Raw genomic sequence first — 18,219 nt, forward strand, 5'->3', positions numbered from 1 at the left:
TTCAAAACTTTATATAACCATTCCCCACAATAAATTATAGTCCAGGCTTTTTGACATCATAGACGCTGCTTTTTCAATAGAAATGGAACTCGTTTATTTACCTTGTCATTGGGCATTTGCAAAACTAATTTGTTAAAAAAAAACAAACATTCTGATTGTACACACAAGCACTCCGAAGTTGATATTAAAAATATGCTTGGGTTTCTGATTGACAATAGCTATGTAGAATTTGGAGATCAAGTCTTCCAACAATCTATCGGAATCCCTATGAATACCAATTGCGCCCCGTTATTAGCAGACCTATTTTTATAATCATATGAAGCAAAATTTATTCAAAAAACCTTTAGATGAGAAGAAGAAAACACTTGCTGTGGCTTTCAACTCGACATTTAATATATCGACGACGTATCATTAATTAACATTAACTACTTCCATTCATATACATGTATGTCGACTCGATATATGCCAGCGAACTTGAAATAAAAGATACCACAGAATCTGACACATCTGCGTGCTTCATATTTGGATATTTTACTAGAAAAAGATGGTAACCTTACAACAAAACTTTATGAAAAACGTGATGACTTCAAGTTTTCTATCGTCAACTTCCCTGATTTATGTAGCAATACACCCTTATCACCAGCATATGGAGTTTAAGTCGCCCAGTTGATTAAAGAGCATTTAGAACAATATCTAAAACAAGGCAAGCTAAACAAGTAAATGAAACAAGGATATCAATAGTCTCATTTAAAGTCATTATATCGCAAGTTTTAAGGTCGAAACAATGACCTTGTCACAAATACAATCATCATTAAGTCGAATGCTGACTGAAGTTTTTCAATCTAATTGTTAAGGCTATATATGGCGTATCAGAGCTAAAAAATAAAAATACGAGATTAAGTGGAGATCAACATGAAATTTGCTTTTTACGTTCAAATTAAAATTTTCACCGATTTTGAACTTGAATATCCCCACGTTTCTATAGTTAAATTGACTTTAAACTGTGTCTCATATTTAAATGCGGAGTCGGTAAATAAATCGGTTATTGTTTTAAATCTCTGATATCTATGAAACGCGATTGATTTAAATTGTGTAATTTACAGGAAAGTCCTATCTTTCAATTGTATAAAGTAATAAAGTAAATAGAAAATCTGTTTAATCTTAGTCTAAGCTTATCAAAAATACGCCATATATGACTTTAAGCCATTATTTACATGTACACACTACATTGACGTATTTTTCCGTTTGCCCGATCATGACAGGAAGTATGCCCGATCGACAGGGGATGCTAACTCCTCCCTGGATCAAATAATGAAAATAATCATTATTTATTGAAAAGTCTAGATGTCGAATTTTAGGCCGCAGGAGGAGTTTTTTCCTCTCAAAAGATAACGAAAAGTGATCGATCTAAAAAAAAAAAATCCAATCTGTAAACAGTGCATAAAACACGGATTCCCGGAAATTCCAGAGGTGGGATCAGGTGCCTAGGAGGAGTAAGATCCCCTGTCGACCGGTCACACCCTTCGTGAACCATAAGTATTGATCAGGTAAACTGAATATTTCTTAGTAAAATATAGTATAAAAACAAAGACAGTAACAATTGGTATGAAAAAGCATCAGCCAAAATACGACCTATTAAGCATTATTTGCCTACAATGTCAATATAACGACCATAGAATTTAAGAACTGATGTCTTTAAACGAAGTTGTTGAAATCTCTGTAACATCAATTTATCTGTCAGTAGCCTGGTTCGGTTTAAAAATTGATCGTACCCAGAGCATGCTCTTGAGTATTGAATAAATTGTGGAGACGTAAACCCCATATTTAGGTAACATACATGTATTACTACATAAATAAAAGAAGTTGATGATGGAGAAGCTGAAGTCGTCTCGTTTGTCCTATAATGTATTTGTTAGTTGGCCCTCATCATTTATAGTCAATAAAACATCCAAATTTGAAATAGATGTGGCAGACTCTGTGTCTTTTATTTCGAATACACTAGGAAATATTAGTATTTAGTCGAAATATGAATCGAAATAACTATTGTTAATGGATAATTAATAATTATTCTCAACATATCTGAATGTCGAGTTGAAGACCACAGAAGGTGGTTTCTTCTCATGTAGAAGTTTTTGAATAAATTCTGCTTTATGATAATACAAAAACAGGTCGGCTAACAAGGGAGCACATTCATAAGAATAGTAGACTTATTATAAGTTAGAAAGTTTTTCAAAAGAGATTGATTTGATGACCCTATTTACCTTTCTAAAAAATGTAAGACAAATATATCGATCACTTAATAATACAAATATGTTTCTCATGACGTTAATTGAAGTTAGATGATGTCATTGTGTTTTTGTATAAGGGATTGTAAACTTAATTTACCTGTTACCTTTAGCATGAAATTATGTAAAACACTCATAAACTAATAATGGACGTTTTTATTACTTTGTTTTTGTCTTTCACACAACTTATTTGTAATTAAATGGATCAAGCGGAGATTGGTTAAGAACTTGACTTTTAACTACTGAGAAAAGCAATGACACGTTATGTACGTTTTGTCCCAAATTCATGGTTTTACCAAGCATTCTCAAACTATATTTGTTCTTCTCTCCTATCAATAACACAGCAGGGTACTGTAAATGATAAAAATAATTCAATCAGACAAAGAACAACCCCCACTTCTAGTCTATTTTAGTAAACATGCATTAATGGAAAATAAAATTTTGTATTTTTTAAAAAATCGGGATAATTCATTCATTATCTTCATCACAATTTGGCTGTCACATTGCTCCCACAACAGATTGGATATGCCCGGTACAGCACTATAGATGAAACCAAGTCTTAAAGATATTAAAAGTAGCTAACAGAGTCTATGTTTTGGTAAATCTGAAAGCCATTTTCTAGCAAGACGTTTTTTAAAAACTGTTGTTTAAGGTATAGTTATAACAACTTCTGTACAGATGTTATCTTAAATAAAAATCTCACGGCAAAATTAGCACTTAAATCTTTCTTTACAAGGTAGCCAACAACACTTTTGACAAATGTTGCCTTTTTAGCATGAAATTCTTAAAACAAGGATAAAATCTATAGCTCGTATCCTTGAACACTATAATTCATTTTGTAAAATACGAAATTATTTCAAATAGAGCAAGAGGCCAACGGGCTTCACCCGATACACCTTATTCTTGCTGTTTTCAAGATAATTATATCCGTCTTTATTCCCAAGAAAATTTTTGACCCAACTTCTGGCCCAATCCTACAGCTCTATAGCTCCAAGGGTCATGACACAATCAATTCTGAAACCCTACAGCATGGGAATGCTTTAATTTCAATATGACTAATATGGCCTCGTTATTCTAGAATAGACTTGAACATATTTTCCCTTATTTACATGCATTATGAAATTTTATCCCCAATTTTAGCTCACAGTTAGCCGGAGGTCCATACTTAAAAAAAATAATCAAAACAATCGGGAAACGTTTGTATATTTATAAGATTTAGTGTGGCCTTGTTACTTTTGACTTTAAAAAAAAATATATACATAATCTCATGTAAAACTTTGAATCTCTTTTACCCCCACACAGGAGCTGTGATTTGAAAAAAATGATTCTGCATAACTTAGGATGTTTACAAATCAATTTGAGTGGTCCACTGTTTCCTAAGAAGAAAATTTTTGAAAGATTTTTTTTCTATACATTCCCATGAAAAATGTTATCCCCTGTCTTTTGCCCCCCCCCCCCCATATTGATTCAAACAAACTTAAATCTTCACTACCAGGGATGCTTCCATAAAACATGACTCATCATGGTGTTGTTGTTTAGAACAACAAAAGATTTGAATAGATTTCCCCTATATATTCCCACATTAAACATTGTCTCCTATTGTGGTCCCCCTGTATTCCTGGAGGCCATAGTTTGAACAAACATGAAATTGAGGATGTTGCGTATTTTAGAATATGATGAATCACTGCCCTACTGTTCTTGAGATTTCCTATGTATAACTTTGTTCACCTATTGTGACCCAATCCTACCCTGGGAGGCCATGATTTGAACAAATCGAAATGTACATATCTTGGAAATATTCAATTAAATTTTGTGTTTTCTGATCCAAGATTTTAAAAAGATGACACATTTTTTAACTACATATTAATAATCTCCCCTCGAAAAATATTAAGGCCTTTCATTTGAACAAATATAAGTTCTCTTTACCCGATAATGCTTTTCGGCAAGATTGTTTGAGAAGTCCAAAAATAGGCAAGGTTTACATATGAACGGACGGACAAATAGACAGACAGACGGACTTAGAAACAGACGACCGCCGACAACAGGTTATCTGCAAAGCTCACAGCTCAGGGGAGCTAACAACATTATTTTGTAATATTATACAGGTTCATTATTTGAAATTCTATAATTAAAAGTTTTTTCTGCACATCATTTCAACTAAATTGTATGACAATTGACAAACTAGATAACTTCAGCTTTGCCATCATCAACATTCTTTATTTGTGTCGTAAGCATATGACACCTGAACATTGTATATGGATTTACGTCTCCCAACTTTTTCGATACTCAAGAACCTGCTCTGAGTGCTATCATTGTTTAAGCCTTGGTAGGCTACTGTCAGATAAGTTGATGCTACATGGATTTCAACAAGCTCGTTTAAAGCCAGCATTTCGTAAATTCTATGGTCGTTATAAAAACCTTGTTAGCAATGATAATCTATCATTGAGTTGTATTTTGGCTGATGTGTTTCACACCAATTATTAGGCCGGTGTGATCGGTCGACAGGGGATGCTAATTCCTCCTAGGCACCTGATCCAACCTCTGGTATTTTCAAGGGTCCATGTTTTATTGTTCGTTATCTTCAATTTTTTCATTCAACAAATGATACCGGAGCTATTTATAGTTTTCTTACCTTTTGGGAAGCAGGAATTATAAGACCTTATGTTTTGATAATTCCCTCAACACTAAAACAGTTAAAATAAATTTCTTCGAAAGGAACAACATTGCATGTAAGTAACGTTGTTATATCTGTCAATCTATTATTTCAGAGTACGTAAATAGTAACAAGTGTGCTAATTTTTATCTGCTTTAGACCATAAAGCACCGCATATAATGAATCACTGTGCTAATTACATGTCTCGGATATTTTCCACTGCACTCGAAAACATATTTATACGTTATTTTCAGCACAGCGTGGACAATGTTAAATCATTTTACATCATAAGCTAATGCTCAGCAAATGTTATGTATTTGATTTCTGCGTATTTTTTGTAACTTTGTGACAAAACGTATATTTGTTACAGACAGGTTGATTTTAAGAAATAATTTAAATTAGAATTACCGTATTTAATGTGTAAAAAAATTGGGGAAAAATTTACAGTGATACTCATTTGAAACACGAGGTTCCAAATAAAGTTAACCTGCTTCGTGAGAAATACTTTAAGAAACTGTATCTATAAAGCATCGTTATAAAACAAAAATACATATGACATTTCAGATTTTATTTAGAGAAACTTTTTCAAGAAGAAATGAAAGGAAAAATTTGCAATGGTTATCATATACTTTTGAAATAAATTAAATGAACATAAAAATGAAACAAACAACACTATTTGACAGTTTCTACTGGTGAACAGTCTCATCAAGAAATGCAAAACAGGGAGACGACCACCCGTCAGCCGCACAGCATTACTAACCAAACACTTGTAAATTACAGGAACTAATGACAGTTCTGTGAATCTTCATTTTAGCCTCAAGCAGGCTGTTCTTGACAAGTCGCTATAGAGTGCTTACAAATCACTCACTCCGCAGAAAGACGACATGGCGGGGTGTCTCCGATTAAGGAGATGGTCCTCCATTTCAGATGTACGTCACCTTCGGTCCATTATTGGGTAAGTGGGATTGGGTAATGAAACAAAAATGTCACAATAAGTAATGAAATTCATGAATATTCACACATCTAATAAACAGTTATCCATGCAGATACAACCAAAAAGAATCGTAAACGGCAGGAATCCTTGGATAATTTGATGACGTCATGATTTTCATAGCGTTAAAACTTCCAAAGGGTAGTGGTATCTCTCACTTGGAACAGCTGTTGCAATAGGAACTCATGAAAGGTAAGCCAACTCTATATCTGCTAATAAAAATACGTTAATATGACGCTGTTATTAAATATTTGTTTCAATACATTAAGTTTTATTTTAGCAAGGACGACGAAGAACAAAATAAAACTAAATACTGTACTTAATGTTTTCTACCTGTAGAATGACGTATGTATTTATTTTTATTTAACGCATATAGTAAAACATTGAATGTTATGACGATATTTGTATTATTTTGGGGGAAAAACAGAAAAAAGATCATAGATAGATTAGATAAAAACAAATTAAAGACTTGGAGAAGAATCTGAAAATTTGAGGATAAATCATTCTATTACCAGATATCGTTTCATAGAAAAAATGTAACTTACTTGTAAAACTATAAATTCTATATATTGATCAAATAAATTGAAGGTACCAATAGAATTGTTGGTTTTATTCATTTCCTCCTAATGTTTTATTGACTTCTTTCTTTTGCATTATGAAATCGTGCATTTAAAAAAAATCATATTGCCGTCTTCATTTATTTGTTTGAGCATGTTTAATAATTAATAATTAGTTTTCGATATTTTAATCAAGAGTCATAAAACTGATTCTTGCTGGTTAGGAAAGTAAATCGAGGAAAATAAAGAAAAGCTTTATTTTCTCAGATGAAGTCAAGTGGTTTACGAATCGAAAATTATTTTTCAAGAAAGTTAATTAGACAGTAGAAGCATCTCTTTGTTACCCCTAAATGGATTGTTTGACTTTGCGATTTTATTTCTCCATACCAGCAATTTTTATTTCCTTTCATTACCCAACTTGAACTAATTTAAATTACTCACATCGCACATAGACTGTAAACAGATAAATAATCCAGAGAAATAAATTTAGGTTCATTTGGCCCTTACTAAATTGATAATTAGTATTAATTTAAAGACGACACAATAGGTCCAGGAAACAAAAATAATTATGTGTCTGTAAATAAGATTAATAAATACATAGAGGAAATAATAATTATTTTATTTTGTTATTGAATAAAACATCTTAATGGACAAACACAGACAAAAGTAATTATGACAAACTGATGTTCTCTACTTTGCATTTTATCGGGGGATCATGCTGTCGTAAAGATCAATTTACCTGACTTTCTTCAGGGTTTCGATTATACCTTCCTATGCTTCCTGTTTTCAAGTCTGATGCCAAAGTATTATTCAGATCAATATGGCTAATTATAGGAAAAAATGTTATTTACCTCCATCCAAGAATGACCAAATAATGACGATTCTTTTTATTCTTAATTATGATTATGTCCTTTCGAAGAACGAAAAGTAACGCCCAGAAACTCCCCCCAGTAAAGAAAGGAAGATACATGTACATATGTAAGATTTGCAATGAATTTAAAGAGAGGCATATTTTTGACAGATATTAGAGTGGTTTTCCTTAACTTCAAAAAATTAAAATAAAACTTAAAATAAAAAAAAATTTAGAATAATAATGATGATAATAAAAAGAATGAAAAAATTTCATCTTTGTTTTACTGAAGAATTCAGATTTTTTAATAAGACTTTGATATCTTTTTTCACAACTTTATGTGAAGTCATGTTATGTGAATCTTGCCACACTCCTTCAAGAACGACCTCAAGTTAAACTTGTTTCATTGAAATCGCTGTATACATAATAGTACTAATGTAAAAACATTTCACATAATTTTTATGTACATTTTAAACACGTTAAATTTTCATATTATCAACTAAAATAAAATCTCAAATACTATGATGTTATCAAGCAAAAGTGTGAAGATTCGTTAACAAATCTTCACACTTTTGCTTGATAACATCATTGTATTTGAGATTTTACTTAAATGTCTATCAAGGCACGAATCTTCCATTGATCACATTTATTTTAGTCTATATATAAACTCATTGAGAGGAAAATATCTGGAAATTATAAAAATACAAAGCCTTTTCGTCCTATCACACTATGGCGTCTTGTGGAAAGAAACTATTTTCTTCACTAATTGTTCTTGAGGGAGAGTGGGTAAAGACTGCGGATCATTTTAATTGATATTGTACTCCCAAGATTCTATATAAAGAGGAAAAAAAAAAGACGTCATATAAGATAACTACTGTTGGATGTTCAACTTTGTCGTTTTCCAAAAACTTCCGTAAAATGCTTGTAACCTCCACACATAGTAGATATTTCTGGGTAAAGTAAAACAGCACCTTTAACCAAAAATGCTCCTAGACAACTAGATTAGAAAGCATGTGTAAATTTAAACATAGAAATCAATGAGTAATATCATTTTACCGTTGTACTGATCTCACCAAATCTCAACTGAGTTTTTCTGATTTATATTTGTCGATCCATCTTTATTTCTCGTTCCATGTATATACTTTTTATTTATGGATTCCATTTAAAAGTTCTTGAATGTTTTCCACGCATGATAAATGAAAAGTTTCAGGTCTTCAGAATTATAATACATGTACTTGGACGTGAACAAACAATATACCGAGTTTTTTTTTTTTTTTTTTTTTTTACTTTTTAATTCTTTCATTTCCACCAAAATTTAATAAACTGTTGAGGATTTGTATGGGTATTTGTGTATATGTAATTTTATTACATTTTCAACAATGAAATACTGTGATTTATTGATTGAATAAAAGTGATATTCTCTCACAGTGTGAAAAGATACCAAAGTGATATTCTTTCACAGTATGAAAGGATATCAAAGTAAATAATTTCTGGCCTGTCATAAAACATAGATATTAACTAAACCGTCTTGATAAAGACTAAAACTGCCAATTCCTTCCCAAATATGTTGCCAAAATCCATGTTGCAATGTTTTCAAGCTAAGCTATGACGTCTCCCACTGCTCAACTATGACGTCACAGTATGTGTCACTGTGTTAAGAAAAGACAGAGGCAGAGGGAAAATCAAAGAAAATGTACTAACAGAAAATTCAATGTTTTGTTGTTGGAATGGAATTTATTTCACTCGAGAGACAGGATTTTCTTTTATATTTCCACTCGTGCTTCGCACGTGAAAATATAAAAAATAATCCTGTCCCACTTGTAAAATAAATTCCATATCCAACTACAAAACATTGCATATCCTCTATTTATCCATTTCAGGTATTATGCAAACAAATTGCGTGTATTTCGTGTTATTGGTGACACTGGTCTGTGTATACACAGTGCTTGGAAATGACTCCTTGTTACCGCCAAGTAGACCGTCCGCCTTCCGGAGTCCGGCACAGCTCCGAAGATACCTGAAAGCCCTTAATGATTATTATGCTATAGTGGGTAGGCCTAGGTAAGAATTCGTTTAGAACAAATGTTTAAGTCTTTTCGCCCAGAATCAGTTAGGTTGTGCCAATGACCATGAAGATACGTATACTATATGTCATACCTAATAATGAAGAAAACATTTTCGGTACTTTTTCTGTATTTTAACTCTTGATTAAAAAAGTATTTAGATGATAGATGTTATTAAATATTAATCGCTAATAGAGACATTCAGTCCTAGATACAATATAATTAAATGAAATGTATCGTAATCACCGTAATGTTTTTCACAATAGATGATCAGTTGGCCTTTCAATAATAAATATTAATAAATATAAATTAAAGGTATCAAGTTTCGATTCAATGATTTGTATTCCGTACTGTATTAAAGGTAGACAGATATCTGCAAAAACGCAGGTAACAAAAAAATGGAAATTTTGAACTCTATAGTCTTTAGTGGAATTTTTAATTTTATGCATTTGTAGAAGACAGAACATAAACATTTTTCTTACGAAGTAATATATTTTGAACACAGAATTATATGTCAAACAAGTAAAGTATCAAAAGTTATGTAGTTTCATGGAAATAGAATTTGCACCGTAATTCACTACTTTCTGTGGCAATAAGATGTTACATATTTTCATTTCATTAAAACCTATCTGGTAACTATTTTTTAAGGGGAAATATCCCTCTTCTCTAAACTTCACCATTTTTTTTTTAAAATTCTCAACCTTGATTTTCATCAACAACAATATCATTAGATTCAACTGGAAAATAGTTTGAAGCATGAAGCTTTGCTTACTTTTTCAGAAATGAATATTATGTCTAATCATGATTTTAAGACAATTTGATATGGTGAATAGAAAGATCAATATTTTTTTTTATCTCACTATAAAATAAAAAATATGAGGTATGAATGAAAATAATATTCACTGTCATATCTATTTGATCCATATTAGAAAACATAATGAAGCGTTGATTTTTAAATCAGAATATCACATTGTTTTCTGTGTTTGTAAGATAAATATGCATCCATCTACATGTACAAGAGTTATCTTTCCATCTACAGGAGCTATCTTTCTTCAAAATATTTTTAAGAGAACAAATATAGGTAATTGATCATAAAAATTCTACGCCTTAAATTCTTATAAAAATTTAAAGAATTATATGTTAAGAGATAGAAATATTTCAATTTTAATAGTTTAAAGGAACTGAGTATAAATGTTTTAGGTAAACTCTTATAAGTAATTGATAAAATATTGGCATCAGAAAATTGAATTCAATATTTGTAACATAATTCAGATTTGATTGAAATGAATATACAATGACCCTCATTATTACACTCTGGTAAGACAAATCATTGGACTGCTTTGAATTATTTCCTTGGACAGTTACTAGTATCTTATCAGAGGGACATTACACCTTAATACAAGTTTTTCGATACTTTTATGTTTCAAAAAACATAATGATATATTTCACGTCGTATTTTTTGGGCAGGTTATTACATCTTTATTCTTTGAAATGAAATATTCCTTTTGTATATCACACAATTGAAAATATTGCTTTTTGTTTGTGAAAAAAAAATTCAGTTTGGCACAACTTAACTGAATTTAGACGTTAAGTATCTTCAACCGCCCAAAAATTTTGAAGTAATGAATTTCTTCTTTTGATAAGAGTGTTCGAAGAATAACCAAAATGAATCAAGCAATTGGAAACAGGAACATTTTCTGTTAAATTCAATTAATAACTTTATTTGTTTGATTATAAACATTTGTAATTTTGAATTGTCACCTGTATATGAACATTTATCTTCATTGACTTTTTTTTTTAAATATAATTTTTTAAAAAAGAATAATTTAGAATGTGTTGTGTATTAATAGATTTGGAAAAAGAAATAACGATTATTCATTAACAGACCAGGATGAAGTTGATGGTATGTTAAAAAAGATTAAAGTTTCGTTTCAATTGAGTATCAATTAAATCATTTGATGAATCAATCAAGCAGTAAGTTTATTACACTCGACTTGAAATGTAATTATTAATATTCTAAGATATCAGTAGTTCTATTTTATTTTTATGTAAGTCCAATGAAAGTCAGATATATAGAATAAATAAAAGTTCATTACCAAAAAAAAAAAGAAAAAAAAAGAAAAAGAAATTTAATAAATCGAAGGTTTACTTTTTTCATTTTCCTTTATGACAGCTTGTGTTGGTTTATAGAACGACTGTTGTACATTAAAATTCGCCAAACTTATAACATTTTAAAAGTACTTTATAAGTAACTTTGCAATGTCACAATTTGTATCGTATTATTTAGAAGAAACGGGGCGCAAGTACTTTTGAATAGTAAAAATCGAAATACATATTAAATTATTCTCAATAAAATGCAAAGCTTTATTGATTTAACGATTTTGATTAATGAGGAGGCATAAACATTTTCCGTGCAATTAGTCAGCAATTATATTTTTTTAGTTACAGACAGACCATGAACCGAATTAGAGTTGAATAAAATTTTATGAACATTATTTTGATCTGAAAGATTAGTTTAAAATCATCTTCCAGTTTCGATCTTAGAGCACTATCCTTGTATTTTATACTTGACTTTAAAATAATCGTTTCGTATGAAATAAAACATTTGTTATAATTCAATTAAATTGCTTCAAAAGAATAACATAAGATATACCGCAATATTTCCAAATATTATACTGTTACAGAAAGATTGCTGTTTTAAACCAGAATCACCATATTCAAATAATGAAGCATCTTTTTTCTTTCAGGATTTTTATATTCGAGTCGAGACAAGCCAGATATTTTAGGACCACAATGGTGGTAATGGTTTATACCACATTCCAAGGGGATTATTACTGCTTTAACAGTGTATTCGTATGAACTGATGTACATATCAGTGTTCAGATTTATTTTTTGAATAAAGACCGAAATATTGCTCTGAAAACACAATACTCTTAATATTAACAGTTTTATGACAATATGTGTTATCAAAATCATTTAATTAATTCATTACATGTGTGTGTATACGAGATTAATTAAATAAAATGTAAAAACTTGTTATAATTGGTTTTCTTTCCTTAGATTATTGATTTTACATAATGAGCCTTTCTCCATTATGCATCAACCAACTGTTATCTAAAAGAAAATGTCCGGGTGACCTTTTCATTATTAGACCTTTTGAATACATGGAGCCCAAGTTCTGTTTGGAAGCGAAACACATTGCTTAAGAGGCTGCAAGGGATTTAAAAGCATTTCGTATAGGTATTAATCAAAATACATGCAATCAGCAACAAACACCCATAAGTTTACACATGGCATATCTCAAAAGTTGATTATGGTTGAATTGAATAGTATTTTTAGGATTTGGAGTAGTAATCATACCCTGTTGACTGGTCACACCCGCCGTGAACCCGTTAAATTAATCAGGTAAATGGAACATTCCACAGTCAAATTTAGTATAAGAACAAAGGTTTAACAATTGGTATGAAAAAACATCAGCCAAAATTCGACTAAAGATAGGATATTTTTGCTAACAAGGTCATAACAAGGACCATAGAATTTACGAAATGCTGACTTTAAGCAAGGTTGTTGAAATCCCTGTAACATCAACTTATCTGTCAGAAGCCTGCCTCGGTTTAAAAATTGATCGTACTCAGAGTACGTGTATGCTCTTGAGTATCGAATAAACTTGGAGAGACGTAAACACCATATGCAGATGATAATAAAATATGGAGATAACGAACAGTATTCAAGCTCAAAGTCCATAAAAACAATACCAATCGGGAGTAGAGCAAACACTGACCTCCATAATTATATCAGAGGTGGGATCAGGTGCCATGGAGGAGTGAGCATCCTCTGTCGACCGGTCATACCCGCCTTGTGCTTCTTGTCATGATCGGGAAAACGGAAAATTCCGTAGACAATTTAGTAATGAAATTAAATAATGGCCTAACAATATAGTATGAAAAACATCAACCAGCATTTGACATAATGATAGGTTGTATTTGCTGACAAGGTCATTGTATCGACCATAAAACTTACGAAATCATTACTTCAAACGAGACTGTTGATATCCTTGTTTCATCAACTTGTTTGTCAATAACTTGCCTCTTTTAAGATATTGTTCATACGTAGAGCATGCTCTTGCATATCGAATCAACTGGGAGAAAATCCCATATGCAGGTGATAAGGGCAAATTGCTACATAAGTAAGGGAAGTTGACGATTGAAAAGTTGGAAGTCATCACGTTTATCATAAACTTTGTTGTTAGATTACCGTTAACGTCTTTTTCTAGTAAAATATCCAAATATGAAACAGATGTGTCAGAATCTGTGGTATCTTTTATTTCAAGCTCACTGGGATATATCGTGTCGACATATGAATGGAAGTAACTTTTGTTAATTGATAATACGTCGTCGATATATTTAAATGTCATGTTGAAGGCCACAGCAAGTGTTTTTTTATTCTACTCATGTAGAAGTTTTTGAATAAATTCTGCTTCATATGAATACAAAAATTAGTCTGCTAACAACATGGTGCAATTGGTACCCATGGGAATTCCAATAGATTGTTGGAAGACCTGGTCTCTAAAAACCACATTTATATTGTCAATCAGAATCTCACGCATCTTTTTAATATCAACTTCAGAGTACTTGTATGTACAATCAGAATTAACAAAATAATTTTGCAAATGACCAATGACAAGGTAAATAAATTTACGAGTTCCATTTTTATTGAAAAAGCAGCTGTCAATAATTTCAAAGAGCCTGGACTTTAATTTATCGTGGGGAATGGCTGTATACAGAGTTGAAAAGTTGTAAGATTTTATGTTGTTGATTTTGGTAAAATTTTGTGATTTCAAATTTTCCAAAAGTTCCTTGGAGTTTTTAAGTATCTACATCTGATTTAGAACACTTCTCGAAAATATTGTTGCACAGTACTCCTAGTAGAACATTTACTGGAACTCGTTGTATCTTTGGTTGTAAAGATTTTTATGAAGTTTTGGAATCCAGTATAGGTATGGTAATTCAAATTCATTTTGATTGTTTGGAATATTAAAAATATTTAAAACTGACATATGGTTTTGAAGAATTTCCTCCTTAGAAAAGGAGCTATGAGTATAAGTTGGATTACCACTTGCAGAATTAAATCCTAGTTCCTCTAAAATACAATTCAAATAATGAGCCTTACAAATGAAGACAATATTGTTACCTGTTTTGTCAGCCAGGACCAGTACACACTGATCGTGTAATCTATCTAATTCTTGTTTCACTTCTGCATTATCCAAGACAGGAGGATAGATGGTTTTCATACTGCCCCTCAATTGCGTTATGCGCGATTTCAACATCCATCTAATACACTTATTCCATTCTGACAAAGTGTCAAGTTCTTCTTAGTAATATCACTAAATTACTACGGAATATTACCACCTAAATAATAAAGCTGACGATGGAAAAGTAGAAGTCATCTTTGTTTGTCGTGCAATTTAGTTCTTAGTTGGCCATCATTGTCTATAGTCAGTATAACATCCAAATATGAAACAGGTGTGACAAACGCTGCGGTGTCTTTTATTTCAAGTTCTCTGGGATATATCAAGTCGATAAATGAATGGAAGTAATTATTGATAATTGATAAAACGTCGTCGATATATCTGAATGTCGAATTGAAGGCCACAACAAGAAGGCTTTTCCCTCTTCTCATGTAGAAGTTTTTGAATAAATTCTGCTTCATAAAAATATTTAAAAAAAACCAGACTGGCTAAAAAAAGAGCACAATAAGTGCCCATCGAAATTCCTGGTCTCCGAAGAGTACATATTTGCATAAATGTTGTCAATGAGGAACTCTATCATCCTTTTAATATCAAGTTCAGAGTACTTGTGTGTAGAATCAGAGTGATTTTTAACGAAGTCAAAGTCTAGTATTATAAACCAAGAGGCCATTTGGCTAAAATGCTCACCTGAGCTTAACTGAAAATACAGCGATGGTATATTGGTCTCATTAAATCTTTATACATATAAGGACACGTCGTTCTGGGTAATGTGTCAAATAAAATGATTTGTCTTTTATGATAAATTGACAACATTAAATTCCTTCAATCTACAGTATGTGGAAATGCTTTCATATTGATTTGACTAATGTATCATTGTTTTGAAGTTTTTTTAAAAAAAATAATTTTCCCCTTATACATTTCCAGAGAGATAGAGATCGAGAGGAGTTATAACTCCTACATGTTAAAAGATCAAAAGAGCGTAAGGACGTTAACCGAAGCCCCTACGTGTAAGAGTAGCTCAATTCGTTGCTGTTGACAGGCACAGTCATTTCTAAACATTCTAGAATGTTAGTGTCATTATGTTTCTTTAATTGACTGTTGAAATTAATGACACCAAAATAGTATATAACACATCAAGCAGTGAACCTTATACATAAAATAATCTCGTGATAATTTGCTCTGTCATTTCTAAATACACTAATCAATCTTGTCGCATTTTGAAAAAAAAATATTATTTTAGTTATGCAAATCATCTTTATAGTGCCTTTTGAGGAATGTGCTTGACGACAGTCACCTCTTCTCCCTCGTTTTCTAGATTAGTCCCTAGTGTCTTCTCAACTTTGTTTTCAGAAATTATCTATGTTAGTTTACAATGTTTTCCATAAAGCCCTCCCCCTATAAAAAGACTGAAAATATTGTACAAGAATGTAATTGTTTAAAAATCAGCAATATATATATATATATACGAGGGGTTATCAAAAAGTTCGTGGACTGACGCGATAAAATTAATAATATGTAGTCTTTGCTTACAAAATTTATGCGGAACATAAAACAACAAAAGTTTAAGAAATGTTGAAAATTTTAGCTTGATACGTTGATAATTTGCCAAATTATTCTGAAATTAAAAAGACTTTATGTGATCACCCGGCGCTGTGGCTGTTTAGTGTCATGACGTCCGCTTAACGTCATTGTTTCTTAATGTCCTCTCTCTCTACCTCATACACTTATCTTGATGAGATTACCTGGAGTTAAGTAAGGACTTAAACCCGTCTTATTTATATGAATTTAAAATGTCATGAGCAGCTGTTTTCAATGCATATAATATTGTAAATAGATCTTTATATGGGGAAAGATCCTCACTTGATTATGCCAGAATACTTAGCTTGTTGGAGTTCAATTTCTACCACACATGTTCAACGTCACTTTTCGACGTGACTGACTTTTGACACCCTGACTACAAATCGACACTAACTGTCTTTTTGGGCATTAAAAAACAAGTACTCTGGATGCATTTTATTTTTCTGTAGCCAGTTTAACATTCCTTAGGTCAATACCAGTTTTTCCAGGAGCGAAACTATATAGAGTGTTTGAAAAAGAAACCCCTCCCTCCTTTTGACGTTATTTTCAAGCCCATAATTGTTTGGACACTCCATATAAAATTTACGATAAAATTTCATAGAAATTACAGAATGGGGTAAAAACTGCAAATTTTACTGAACAAATGTGTCGTACCACATGCCTGAATTAAGGAGATTTTTTGATGATAAATACTCATATCTAAAGATTTTTTCGCAGTTACACTCAGGTAGAAAAAAACGTCATATGAGAGGTTGCGCCGCCTGGACATACCTTTGCTTACAAAAACACTAACAATTTATTAAAAAATAAAAATTATGATTTATGGTTTATTCTATAGATAGAAAAGATGATGCTAACTTAATGTGTAAAAATTCATTGATGTACCTAAAGCGGTTTTAATTTTATGACGCTAGTCCACGAACTTTTTGATAACCCCTCGCATATATATATATATATATATATATATATATATATATATATATATATATATATATATATATATATATATATATATATATATATAAAATGATAATGCGGATTAAAATTACAATTTAGCAGCATAACTATTTATGCTGAAACATAATTTGGAGCCATACACTCGTATTACTTTTAGAAAATATGTAAGGTTTAAAAGTCCTTTTGATGCCATTGTAAAAGTCATCGTGAAATAGTAAAGGTTAACTCTCCTTTTTTACCTTAGCTGCATTGCTTGGTACTGGGAACAAAGAGCATAATGCTAAGGCTATAAGAGAGTATATAATATCATTATGCCTTTTTTCAGCTTATTGAATTTGGTGATCTGAGTGTGTTTAAAAAATATTCGTAGCCTATTGTATTTTCACAGTATATGAAAAAACGACAGATAATTTAAAGTTGGTTTATTCGTCATGTTATAAGGTTATCCGTTACCCTTCTTTATCATAATTTTTATTCCGAATATAAATTTTTTTCCCGTAATTTAGACATGACCATCAGTAGTACTTCAACTGTAAAGTTAAATCGGCGAAAGGAAAAAAAGTAACAATACACTCTAGTTGTACATATATGTAATGTACGACTCCAATTGCTGATGATACTGATTGTAACATCTTGAGTTACCCTTCTTTCTGTTAAGAGAAATAAATCTAAAAAGCGTTATCCTTCCTTTCACTCATATTTACCCCAAGTCATTTGTTATCGAAAAAATAGCAACATTACGTTTAAATGGAGTGCAAGCATGGATATAGAAGGGGGAGGGGGGCTTCCCTGGGATTTTCGGAATGAATGAATTCATATAGTAAAGTAACAAAAAAAAAGACCCTGGACCCCGGTACGTACGCTTGGAAAGATGATTGGGAGAGTCATGATTTATATACACTGCATATGTACGAAATCGACTTGAACCCCCCCCCCCCCTTCCAACCTTCAGGATTTTCGATTTGGCCAACCTATTTACGTTTATGTTTAGGGAGTGGGACTTGTCGATAAATTTTTAGTTGGTAATGAAACTCCAA

The 18,219-nt window shown here is 31.4% G+C and overlaps 1 protein-coding gene across 1 annotated transcript; it reads left to right on the forward strand.

Moving 5' to 3' along the window:
• The first annotated feature begins 6,035 nt into the window (after positions 1 to 6,035).
• Positions 6,036 to 12,396, forward strand: LOC133193334 (pro-neuropeptide Y-like). The gene is made up of 4 exons (XM_061329613.1): positions 6,036 to 6,121; positions 9,217 to 9,397; positions 11,250 to 11,302; positions 12,147 to 12,396. Exons 1-4 carry the CDS (start codon positions 6,115 to 6,117, stop codon positions 12,200 to 12,202), a joined length of 297 nt encoding a protein of 98 aa, XP_061185597.1. The 5' UTR covers positions 6,036 to 6,114; the 3' UTR covers positions 12,203 to 12,396.
• The last annotated feature ends 5,823 nt before the right edge of the window (positions 12,397 to 18,219 follow it).

Source organism: Saccostrea echinata, unplaced genomic scaffold (assembly GCF_033153115.1).
Source record: "Saccostrea echinata isolate AGI-Se365-2 ecotype Australia unplaced genomic scaffold, CSIRO_AGI_Sech_v1 ptg000001l, whole genome shotgun sequence".
In the NCBI taxonomy this organism is placed as follows: Eukaryota; Metazoa; Mollusca; class Bivalvia; order Ostreida; family Ostreidae; genus Saccostrea; species Saccostrea echinata.

What these genes read in the sequence shown, in the direction of transcription:
- LOC133193334 (XM_061329613.1), top strand. An exon ending in GCTATAGTGGGTAGGCCTAG is followed by an intron (nt 9,398 to 11,249) that starts GTAAGAATTCGT and finishes GTGTATTAATAG; the next exon opens with ATTTGGAAAAAGAAATAACG. An exon ending in AGACCAGGATGAAGTTGATG is followed by an intron (nt 11,303 to 12,146) that starts GTATGTTAAAAA and finishes TTTTTCTTTCAG; the next exon opens with GATTTTTATATTCGAGTCGA.